This window comes from Nomia melanderi, chromosome 8 (assembly GCF_051020985.1).
Source record: "Nomia melanderi isolate GNS246 chromosome 8, iyNomMela1, whole genome shotgun sequence".
NCBI lineage: Eukaryota > Metazoa > Arthropoda > Insecta > Hymenoptera > Halictidae > Nomia > Nomia melanderi.
This window is the reverse complement of record NC_135006.1, coordinates 11,041,071-11,053,565: the sequence shown is the minus strand read 5'-3', so window position 1 is coordinate 11,053,565 and position 12,495 is coordinate 11,041,071. Positions and strand designations below refer to the sequence as shown.

General features: G+C 42.1%; 2 protein-coding genes across 9 annotated transcripts in view; one reads left to right on the top strand and one right to left on the bottom strand.

The window, feature by feature from the left end:
• Positions 1-92: 92 nt before the first annotated feature.
• LOC116427556 (protein rolling stone) lies at positions 93-6,706 on the bottom strand. Of its 3 annotated transcripts, none has more exons than XM_031978033.2 (2): positions 6,354-6,706; positions 93-1,849 (listed from the first exon to the last, which is right to left on the bottom strand). In XM_031978033.2, the coding sequence occupies exons 1-2, from the start codon at positions 6,463-6,465 to the stop codon at positions 996-998; spliced, it is 966 nt and encodes a 321-aa protein (XP_031833893.1). In that variant the 5' UTR covers positions 6,466-6,706; the 3' UTR covers positions 93-995. The 3 variants fall into 3 exon arrangements, with proteins under 3 accessions (XP_031833893.1, XP_031833895.1, XP_031833894.1); XM_031978035.2 differs by lacking the exon at positions 6,354-6,706 and adding an exon at positions 3,748-3,896; XM_031978034.2 differs by lacking the exon at positions 6,354-6,706 and adding an exon at positions 2,410-2,558.
• Positions 4,194-12,495, top strand: part of Ca-Ma2d (Ca[2+] channel Muscle-specific alpha2/delta subunit) — a 32,123-nt gene continuing 23,821 nt past the window's right edge. Inside the window, exon 1 of one of the 6 annotated variants that reach the window (XM_031978026.2) lies at positions 4,194-4,334. Coding sequence is in view for 3 of the 6 variants with exons in the window: in XM_031978030.2 (XP_031833890.1) it covers positions 12,052-12,134 (83 nt within the window). In the remaining 3 variants the exon portion in view is untranslated. Of the gene's footprint in view, positions 4,335-6,609; positions 6,781-11,563; positions 12,135-12,495 lie in introns of those variants that run through there. The other 5 variants (XM_031978027.2, XM_031978030.2, XM_031978028.2 and 2 more) reach the window with 5 other exon arrangements.

Below are 12,495 nucleotides of genomic sequence, written 5' to 3'. Positions count from 1 at the left end.
CATTGTTATTTTTTAAAGTAGGATAAGTTTTAATATGGTCTGTGATCAAAGGCTTCTTTTCAGCCTTACATTCATTTATACAGCAGTCCATAATTGCTTCAAATCGTTATTTTATTAATAAATCGTTGCTATTTTTCCAGAATGTTTGTCCATTGTTCTTCTACTGTATATAATATTCCTGAAACCTTATATATACAGTAAACAATACATATGAGAAACGAGAAAGAAAAACGAAACAGATTTTTACACATTTTGTAAATAGTTTTACATACTGTGCATTTAAACATTATAAATTTTCACGTAATACCGATTCGAATTACCATCTGTATTCACGAGGATTTATTGTTAAAGAGAAGAATTTTTTAAATGTTTTTATAACATTGATATAAAATGCGATGCTAAAAAATAATGGACTGAAATTAAATGCTTTTACACCTGTAAACGTGTATAAATACCTCTATACATCAGACACATTCTTATCGCATTATTTTTATTCGTTAACAAATCTCGATACTGACGACTAAAATTTATACTAATGGAACTATGAACCACAGTGTCTCTTCACGTTTGTTTGCTTTTGTAAAATTATTTCCATCCTTTTATTTTTATCTACGATCGTGTGCTAATGTCGAACACGGTATTTAAATTTGAATGAACCGTTGCCGTTTGAGTACGCATGCATATTACCATAAATTCATTTCAAGGCGATATATTGCACTGCGTATGTAACCATACACGCGAGGAACGTTTCGCGGAAAATTAACAATTAAATTGCAATTCCTATAATTATCGTCGCAACGATAAATATCATCGAATGAGCATGAAACCGGGAACCGCATTTCCCTCGACTAGGCCCTATTCATAAGTGCTTTACCATAAAAAAGAAAACAAAGTTGCCTTAGAAACGATACTATAACACTTGGAACTACGTATTTCTGTAATACAAAATTTCTTCCGCGGACGTAACGTAGAAAATCGCCTACCGCAGCTAAATTTCATACGATATCAGTCCGTTTCTCCGAGACAGGAGTTTGCGTCAGATCGAATGACTTTCTACCAGCTTTCGCGTATAATCGATGTTTAACACCATCGAGTAGGCATATAATAAAATGTACCACAATGGTAAAAACAGCCTCGACGATACACACCCACGTGGTCTGTAACGGCTTCTTCCAATCGAGTATCTTATAAATGTAATGGTGGCCGTTCCTGTCCAAACCGCCGGCCAAATAATAAATCAGCGAAAACGTAACGTACAGGAACACTATCGTCAAGCACCACCAGAAATTTTTTAATTTAAACGGGATGCTGGTCACGACAAAATCAATGATCATCAGAATACTGTTACAGACGTGCAGCATATAATTCAGCGGGTCCAAATGATGGATCTTCGGATCGTAAACGCCGCACCAATAAGTAATCGAGACGCAAAGAGCGGTATTCATGGTCACGACGAACAAAAACCAGTAGACCTTTTCAGTCAAGCCTAAGGTTAAACCGCGCGAGTCGAAGTCCGATGCTTTTTGCAGTTTCCATCTTCTCGACGTGAGGAAAAGACCAAACAACGCTTGACTGACGCCCAACACTAGGTCCCAGTTGGTCAGGAAAATCGGCCATTTATTGTCCAAGATCGTTGTGGAGACGGTGCCGAATTGGAAGATCGAGCACACCATGATGGTAACCCAAGCGGCGAAGATCAGTCCACGGTAAAGCAGGTACCATGTCGCGACGTGTTTCTGACACTTTGGCTCAGAGAACAGTCGCCCGTGCGGCAGTGGCTCTTCCTTCCTGTGGAACAACTTCCTCACCACATCTTGGCACCAGATTTTATTTACCATTGCTCGGCGACCTGCGAACAATTCATTTGATCGTTACGAAAAATATTCCTGAACGAACAACCACTAAACTAGTCGGTTAACCGTAACAACCGCAACACACCCAGCAGAAACTTTCAAATAGCAGTTGCACAATGGTACCGATGCGAATCGGCTGGAAAAAAGGTGAGCGGAATTAACAAAGGTACTACTCAAGCATCTTCTCAGCGTCAAGGCTAGATGATGCTAGATCTTCGTGACCAGTGGTTAAATTAACTGTAATTATACCCATAATTACTGAAATTTGAATTTACCAGTGACGCGTTCATTTAGTACACATGCGTGCACTGCCGTTTCCGGCGGGAATTCACGAATTTTCTAACGGTTCAAAATCGCACGGGACATCGAGTGGATAAGCGATAGGATCGATCAACGACTTTTCGCGGGACGAGGATATATTTTCACGCGAAGATTCAGCAGCGTAACGTCGTTGTATCGATTCATCCAGTGATAAGCGTTTCGCAAACAAACAAAATACGAGGTAAATCGGTCACCGACTGTTTTTTTCGAAACCGCTTCACCGTGGGTCACTTACAGGATGTGCATTGTAAGAGCAGAAAGAGGAAACGTTTCGGAATCGACAGACTCCAGTGATGCGACGTCGTCACCATCTCGAACGCGAGAAAGCTTGCACGAAGCCAGATAAGTGAAATAATACTGTCACCCTAGAAGCGGAAACCTAACCTCTACGATGTGATTGTTACGCTACCGTGGCCGCAGCCATATTGATTTCGTTCGAACGCGTTCATTTGGAGCGCGAATCACTGCGTATCTTTAAACATATATTATTGAATTCCATTCGAATAGACTGACGTTGATTCTTCAATTTTGCGTAAGCATCGAAGTCAATTCCTCTATTATTTAATTAATCAATAAATCGACGTTTTATTTCATTCATACACTTTTCAACATTCGCTGGTTTAATCTTGACGTTCAACGTCTTTGTATAAAAATCATTTCTTATAATTACTTAACTAATCAATTATTTGACCAATTACCCAAAAAAACACTTCCATATTTTCACTACTTTCTATACCATCACATTAATTTCATTACAGGACATGACGTCGGATCACGTACGTTTTCTATTCAACGTAAAAGTAGAAGCATCATTTTCCGAAAATAATGTAGAATATAGAAATCCTTATAATATTATAAAATCCCCGGTCAATTAAATATAACGCTATGTTAACACGTTGACTGCCACGGTATTCACTGGTGGAGCTTCGAAATGACTTAAAAACAATTATAATTCATAGGACAACTGACGTCGAATAAAAATATTCAATAACATAAATAACTAGGTAATATTGTAACGGTAGAATTGAGGTAGCAAATAATTAATAATTATTCCTATTTATCCTCGTTACGAAAGTATAAGTGGCACGTGAAACGCCGATGTTTTTTCGTGACAGTCAACATTGTTAATTGTGTTAAAATTTCTCGTTGGTAGAGTGAAAAATATATAACACTATAACGTGATAATACGTAACGTAATTTACGGTAGAATGTATGTTCTGGTTTCTGCTTACAAAATGTAACAAACGAAGATGCCGTAGGTAATTAATAGATTATTTCTAATCGATAGATTTGAAGTGGAGATAAGAGTAGAAGTACGGCAAGACCCGTTGAAGTCGCGAATCGAATCGACGTGTAACGGCCGTGTAAAATCTTTAATCGCATTCCCCGGCCACCGGCACAGTTGGATGCTAGTTTGAGCTAATTAACCCTGTTGGCCCGGGGCGCCCAGGTTCGCACGGATAGCGCTGCGACGCACGCATTCGCGCGTACACACGCGCGCAGAGGTCGTGACAGCATGGTCAATCGGCCAATACCAATTATCCGTTAATTTATTACAATCTTCTATCATTACCCATTGATCACGTGGCACAGGTAGCGAATCTGTAGTCCTAACGTCTCTGGGGAAGACAGCGTTCTATTGTCTCGGAACCGCGGTTCTTCCAACAGCTTTGTCACTCCAAATTCGAAAATGATATTCTCATAAACGACAAGGAAACCGTAACGCGATATAAATCATTCTGCAATTATACACGTTTAGCATTTGAACCTTCTGTCTACAGTTCGCTTGCTGCAAACCTATCCCCGGAGTGAAACAGTACTTCAAAACACTTGCAAATGGTTCCTACAAAAGAATCTCGATTATAAAATCTTGACTAAAATAAAACGGCTGCTACGACAACAATCAAACGAAGCGTCGTTCGACGTCTAACTGCGAGTCAACCGATCATGCAAACTGACACCCATACGTCATGTAAAATTCCGTTATCGCGTTGCATATCTGTTAAAACGTCCTTATCAATTCCAGGTACGGTCACGTAATTTATACACGCGATCGATTCACATAACTGTCGGTGAACGATTTTCGAGCTGTCCTGAATTTAACAAGAGGCCATTCGAGACGCACCGAAAATACACCTAATCCAACAAGTATCCAGAATGGTACGCCCAACTAAAAAATTACCAACAATCGTAGATCCTACTGACGAATTGCCAGAAATGGTAGACCTAGTTTTATAATAAGCGAAGAGAATCGAAAATGAAGAAGCAACAAACCCTGTCGTTGTCCAAGATAGATCTATAAGTGCTGTGTTCGACACACGTCCGAGTTTGCGACGCGATCAATGCACGCGGTGCCTTCTCGATCACTGGCTAGTCCTTCGATGGCGCGAGCACGCGATCGGCCCGCACCGTAGCACGCCTGACCCGTCACTGACCAGTCTTCCTGGCCAGGTCCGGTCAAAACCCAGCACACCATGACTGAAATCAATTCAATCCGTTCGTTACCCTTTCCCTTCCTCCGCCCTTTCGTAGACTATCCATTTAAACAGCCCCCTGAAGGAACGGCCGGCGGCCGGTCTACCTTAACGGAACACGTGATGTTCCCTCGCGCGAGCGTTGTAATCACTAACGCACGCACGAGACTCCCCCGCGCATCGTCTGCGCTCGAGCATCACGGAAGCCAAACCGCTCGACTGCTTGCCGATAGGAAAGAGGGAATGTTCACGATAATTAGACCCCAGTGTTCGACGCGTATTACGCATTTTTCTAGAAGTCTGCTTACGGAGCGTATTCATATCTAATACGTAGACTGAGGCTAGCAAATCTGTCTTTAGGTTTGTACTTAACATATACTTGAAATTTTAATGGCATTCCTTGTTTTTTCTTCTATACCGCGAATATTCGCGTTACGTCGCGGACACGAAATTTGCTGGTGAAACATCCGTACGAACAGCGTAGTAGACATTAAGCAAACGTACCAGCAAGATATAAGTACGCGAAACGGAAAAAGTATTTCGAGTTCCGCGGTAATCTTTCCGGTGCAGATATTCCTGATCAGACAGGTTTTTAGTATCTCGTTGAGAAATACGGGTGATCAATCGGATTAATGGGGTATGACTAATTCGAGGAACGTCGCTTTTTGTCGGAATCGTACATCGAAATTTCACTCACGGAATACTGGCGAGTATTTGGAGCGAATATTACGTCCAGTTCCAATTGCAGACGACACGCAATCGAAATACTGAGCGTTTCGGAAACGGTTCCACGGAGAATTATGCCGCGCGCTTATTAATGGTACTGTTAGAAAGATCAACAACGGCCGCTTTTACCGGGAAGAGCGAGCCGCTTAGCCGCGTCGGACGCCGAAAAACGGCTGAGCCAGTATTTGCCGCGCGAGGATCACCGATTCTACATACCGTGAACCTTCTTCCGCGCGAGGAATTCAGTTTTTGCGCGCGGTGTCCTCGTGCGTTAAGACCGCGCGAGATTTCTGAGCGTTCGAGGTAACTGTACCTGCCAGAAAAAGCAACAGGGTGGTGCTGAGAAGCTTCGAGCGATCATCGGCGAACACTTTCCCGTAGAAAAATCGAATTCCTCGTCGCGCGTCGCTCGTGAAACCGATGGAACTCGAACATTTCGAACATTGCACAATTATATCAACATCTATCGAAGGGATCACCAGGATTCAAAGAGATCGCAGAACTGAATCCTTCGAACACGATTTTCAATTATAACTCAACTTCGAAAGTTTAGTTATTCTTCTAGGAAATGAAACTGCAAGAACGTTCTCTAACCTTTGACGAAAATATTGCTCGCACACTATCGAAAGGATATTCTGACGTCACCAGAACTGACTTTCCAACAGTAAATACTCAATGGACATTTTCAGGTCGTTAGAACTACTTCTCAGACATCGAATACCCAAAGAACAATTCTGTCACCGTTAGAACTACTTCACAAACGTCGCTCAAAGGATATCCCGACACTGCTAGAGCGATCTCTCACTGCACAACGGATAGTCCTTCAGAAACTGAAGTGCCTTCGAAGGACGTGTTCGCGTTATGTCAACAGCACGTGTACCCAGCGCGTAGTCTCGAAGTTGGTACGGTAGCGGATAGAAGAAACTTGGTGAATTTCGAAAAGAAAAGGAAGCGAATGTTGTCACACATGAACACGCACCGCATAGCGTGGTGGCGGCCGCAAACCGTAGATGATCCTTGATCCTGCCGTCGATGCAGGATATTTTCTCCGGCATGCTGCGATCCTCCATTTCCTCGCACTCGGGAGGCATTTGAGCCTAGCCTCCTGTCCGATGTGAGCCTGGCCCGTGACTGCCCGGCAACACCGGCTCCGCGTGCTCCGAATCAATATCAATCCCTGTATACCAGCTGTTCCCCACCGAGAGGTTCTACGTTCCCCGTGAACACCTTTTCGACACGTTCTAATAATGATTACACCGCCGTTTCCATCTTTTTGCTAGTCGCACCGCTACCGTGGAACACAATACCGCCGACGATCGTCGAGTCCTCTCGCCGATCGACGCTAGAATCATCGAGCAAATCGGATTTTCCAAATTTTTCTAGAGTGCGCTAAGTGAACGCATTCGGTAACTTAAAAAAGCATCTTAAAGCATTTTTTCAATAATTGCGACAGTTAACGCGTTTACTAGCGTACGTCACTCGCGATAATTGTAATCCTTCAGATAAAGAAACTGTAATATTGTCAATATCGTTATGTGCGGTTTTCAGGCTGGTTAAACTTCGGGAGACGGTGACACTTTTTCATTTGAGTTCTTCAATATTTCAGTTGAATAACGCGTCGAGTTTAGTGGAATATTTCAGACGCATCAACTGTACTTCTAAACTTCGAAACTTCGAAGTTTCCGGACTGTCAAACTTGCTCTTCCCACGGCGAAGCGAAGTTTTCCATTCTAGAAACTCAGATAGATCAGTATAAATATTCATACGCTATTTAAAATTCTTATAACTACCATACTGACAGTGGTAAATATCTGGAATGACGTGCAACACGCGTAGAAACTGATACATAAAATTCTCCAATATTCGACCATTCCTACCAGCAAACATTTTTGTTTCTTCGACCTCGAGGTGCTCGTCCAAGGCGCGAAAGCTTCCCAATTGACGCATCCGTCGGATAAATAAATGACCAGCGAACGAAGATTAAGGTGTAAAATATCCGGCAGGAAGTTTCTCGTTGAATTTAAGTGTCGATTAAGAAGTCGAAGAAGAAAGGGACCCAGCGAAAGAAGGAACGTAATCATGGGCTCCGTTATAACATCGATCTCCTCGGCTGTCCCTCTAATTGCCCATTAGTTAATCACATTAATCCGAGATCGTTTCGCGACGTTCGTATTTCTTTTTGGTCTCGTTTCTCCCTGGGAGCGATACGATTTGCGTGAACGAGGAGGTTGCGGCGGGGAGATCAACCGCGAAACCCTATACGAAAATCAATTAATAAAAGAGGACGTTACAGGTTTTATCTAGCTGCCGGCGACGGATCGAACATTCGCGTGGGGAAGACCTATTATTTTTATTGCACGATAATTGCACGTACGCACGCCACGAATCGGAACCCATTGTTCCTTCCGTTCGGCCACGTGGCCCGGTACGCCCTCGTGGAAACCAACATGAAACGCGTTTGACTCATGGCATCACGCGTTACTTCATTCATTAATACTCGCCGTGCAAGTACTTATGCGCTACATGCGTGTATTTTTTTATTCGAGTAGCAACGGAGTTTCTGATACATTAGAGGATCGATCACGAGTTTATTAATAGAGTGATATTTCCATTTATCGATAGGATATCAATAGTTTATTATTATATTAATTATTGTAGTAATGATACTAACGCTCTGCACTCGAGAGGTGACTCTCACTCACCGTCTGATACACTGTAAAACTATAAAATTTGATATTTAATATTATACTTTATGTAACGCATCAATTTGAGAAATATTGAAATAAAATAACTTTGTTACTCGATGCACGTATGATTTCTATGCGAGTTAGTCCCATAAAACACCGTTTGTATCTCATCAGAAAATGTTCAAATATTTCTAATGGAAAACTATCGAGTGCAAAGGGTTAATATTATTCATTTCAATCGATCGAAATGTTTCAATTAGACCATGAGAAAGTGGTTGATGGACTTTCGAAAAAGAATCGAGTGCTCATTGGGTATGTATATTTCGGACTGTCGAGAATAAGAGTGAGTTTTCGAATAGATCCTTCGATGAATTCATTCGTCATTCATTTCAGAATTCAGATACGATCTCCTTCAACTAGAAAAGAAACTGTTGCTCAAGAGATCATTCGCAAGTACGCTGAATCGGAAATTAGGGACGTTTGAAAAGACTTTTCAAAATTCGGTGTTTCGTGATAAAATCTTTGGTTTGCTTGATCAACGCGGATGTCGCTCCAAAGAATCCACCGCCATTTGTTTCCGTGCGTGTCTTTCGATTCGATTACCTTGTCGCGTGACGCAATAAGCTTTTCCCTGCGCAAATTGAACAAAAGTTCTTCTGAATGCAGCGGACTCGGGATCAATCCGGCCGAGTAATTTGCGGCGGTCCATTTATGACCGGTCTAAAGGATTCAGGGTTACGGTGTGTTCCCCGAAACCGATGAATTGGCTCGGCGATTTCGAAATCGCTCGTAAAGCATCGGGTCCGAGGGGCCGCGGTACCTTTAAACATAATAAAAACGTAATAAGAAGAATCGGAATTGTTGCGGAAGTCGAGAACGAATTAAAACCTTTCACCGAAATGATCTTCTTCCTCAAAATAATCGAGATCATTCGCGCTACGAAATGCCTCTCAAGGAAATTAAAAGACTCCCAATGTATGAGGTCGGCGGAGGATTCAAAGGTTGGAATTCGGAGTGAAGGAGAATATTTCTTTCGAAAAACTGTGTGGTCTATCTGAGTCCTTTGCTCTCGACGAATCAGCTTTTGAGTGCATAGAAACCGTTCCTCCAGGTCAAACATTTACTAATGCATATTAATATGTCCACATTGTACGGCTGAGCTGTGTTCAATTGTCCAATGCTAATGAGAAGATGACTATTAGAGTCCATTATTATATAAAACACGAAAGAAGCAGTGATCAAACTTTCTTCGTTTGAAAATGGAGGTTAAAACAACTTTCTTTGTTATTCTGTTTTATTAATACTATTATTATTCTAATTACTATTATACTGTTAGTATTATTTAATTAGTATTATACAGATAGCCTTTAACACGTTCGCTACCAGCGCTTATTTCGATGACGGTCTCCTCAATTATATTTTCTTCGATCCAATAAATCTAAACAAAATACTAGAAAAATGAGACTGAAACGAGTCATCGAGTTCATAAAACTAATGTCGTAGTTTATAACTTCTAATAAAAATGTCTACAAGATTAATTTCGTTTTCATTATATAAAATATCGGATTACGATCGTCACAAATATGTGACGTAGCGAACGTGTTAAGGAGTTAACGTCCGAAGTTTGATCAATTTTATCGTAACACGTTCAACGTTAAATATGACCCGATTACGTACTACCGACAGTTACTGTAATCTAACAGGATTAAAACAATTGATTCTGTTATGAATTAGTTTTCACAACTTTCAATTATCACTAATCAATGAATTCTATAGTCGAAGTAATGAGGAAGTCAGACGGAATGAAATAAATAAATCACAGTGAGACGACAGTTGCGTTTCAATCGTTACTCCTGGCACACGATTAGATTACATTTCGCTCGCATGTGTAGTATAATACGAAGGTAAAAGAATTAGATAGAGCCGGTTCGGCCGCGGTGCAGCGGCAATTCCGTCGATTGGAAACGCGTCTATAGCGGCACGGTCTTTTGGAGCTTGCTCGCCGTATTACGTAGCCTGGGCTCTGCCTTAAGTGCTCGACTGCTGGGCCGGCGATTCGTTAATAGAGCGTCGGAGATCGCGTGTTTTCGGCGTTACGCAACTTCGACGCGGCCGGCGCGAGGAGCTTCAGCTTCAGCTTACGCGGAATCCGCGGAATCTTATCTTTCCCTGCTATCCGTGTCCCTTTCGCCTCGTAATCTAACACTGCGTCGACAGTCATCAAAACCATTTCTACCGGAACTGTCGCGCGACTGTCCGGGAATATCTTCGGAACTGAAATAAAAACTCCTAGCTCGATCAACGATGAAATCGGTCCTCCTCTCGTTCAATCTTCAATATTCGATATTTAACCCTTTGCGGAGGAACGTCGACATTTCGGCGAGACGAAATGTTGATGTTCCGAAGACTAAGTCGCCGACAAATGATTTAATTACTCAAACGGCAAGAGATCAGCTCGTGGGTTCTGTTTTTTTCTATTATTTAAGTAATTGGTATATAATTTAGCTTCGTCTACTGAAGGTTTTGTATGTTTCAAAGAATCTCCGTCTGCGAAGGGTTAAAGGAGACAAAACTCCTGAATATCTGGAATAACCATTAATAAGATTAGTACTTAATGTATACCAATTAATTAGTAATAAAAAGAGATCAAGCAAAATTTGGAAAACTGTTTCGAAGCTGATAAATCCGTGCTCGGAAGTTCGGAGAAATCATTGCCAGATATCAATTCGAACTACTTTCCAAACTAATCGACATGTCTCATTAGCGAGATATTTGAGAATAGCTTCAAGTCTTTTTTGAGATTAGTTCCAGCACAACTTGCCATCTACAGTTATCTTTGCTACAATTCTATTTCTGATTGCAAAATGATGTGCTTCGACAAAAGCGTCAGATTACAGTAATTACTGCAGAAGTGTCTCATAATCATCTCATTTTCCCAGAACTCACAACAGTGGCAAAACAAGCTTAACCACAAGAGAACCATATTGCCAGTAAAAAATCATATTACACTGAAACCCGTAGAGTAACCGCGAAAACTGACGAATTTAACCCCTTGCCCTATGATTCATTTCTCAACTACAATGCAACTACATTGTCCGTAATAATTTATTAAGGAAAGATCAAATTTTGCTCATTCTACCTACGTTCACTCCAAATGTTAACGATCGATAATAAAAGAGCATCATTGAATTCATATTTAACCCTTTGCACTCGGTGACTCTCAGTCACCAGTTGATTCGATACAGTGAAATTATAAGCTCATATATAACATTCAGCTTCACATAATGCATACATATGCAAAATATTGGAATAAATTTATATTAGATTTATGCAAGCTTCTTTATTGCTTGATTTCAAAGAAATTCGCCTATATCTCATTGGAAAACGCTGAATACTTCTAGTGGAAGATTTACGAGTGCAAAGGATTCAAAGAAGAAGTAAACAACACTCACGTCTCTCAAATTCAATGACGAACGTTCGCCGCGAGTATTATACGACATTGTAGGTCAAGGGGTTAAGGTGCGAGGTAACCTTCCAGCACCCCTAACGCTTATTCGCCGCGAACGGCCGCGAAGGTCGAGCCGTGTTCGTTCTCCGTTTGTTCGGGTTACGTAACCAGGTGGACTCGAACCGGGGGAGAACCGACGCGTTCCGCAGCGGTGCGCCCGGCGATGGGGTCGCGGCGGGCCGGAAATTTTATAAATACACGGTACCCACGGCGAAAGAAAACGGCGCCGCGTTGGACCCGGGTTCTCGTGGCTCGTCGGCCTGCGAGGCGACGCGGTCGTTCGTTCCTGTACCAAAAATAATCGGTACATCTCCGGCCGGCTCTAAAACGTGACGCCAGTCGACGAGGCTTTAGGTGAAACGTGGCCGGTGCCGGCAATCGCCGTCGTCCGCGCGTGTGGCCCACGATGAGGCGATGATGCTGGAAAGACACCGCGTCAGTGCTGCGAAAACGAAAAATCGGGAATATCGAGACCGAGGACAATGAGACTGCACGCTTGTTGGTGGCCGATCTTCCTCGCCCTGTGCTTCCAGCACGCCGGCTGCATTGGCAGGGACGCGCGAATGTGAGTAACACGCGATTTGCATTTCCTGCGGATCGGCCCTTCCTCCGGATGCATTTCGAATGCGCTTTTCAACCTCCGGAAGTCGAATAAGAAAGATCTGCTGGCCGAGGTTCGGTTTAAGCGCTTGCTGGAAATGATCTCAGAGATTCGGCAAGATTAAGAATTTTCTTTTTGCCTATTTCACGGAGATGTACACCAATTTTGTTTATTAACACGTTGACTGCCACGAGAGTTTCTAGCGTTTTGATTAGTAATGTCTTCAATAACAGAGGCAAATGATATTGAGAATAATTTTTAATGGTTTAATATCACAGTAGTTATATTACGCTATGATGTAGCTACTTATGTTACTAAATATTTT

Excerpts from the sequence above, each read along its gene's own strand:
- LOC116427556 (XM_031978033.2), bottom strand. The coding sequence starts at position 6,465 with ATGCCTCCCGAGTGCGAGGAAATGGAGGATCGCAGCATGCCGGAGAAA. Across the intron at positions 1,850-6,353 it reads GGCCGCCACCACGCTATGCG|GTCGCCGAGCAATGGTAAAT; the intron begins GTGCGTGTTCAT and ends AATTGTTCGCAG.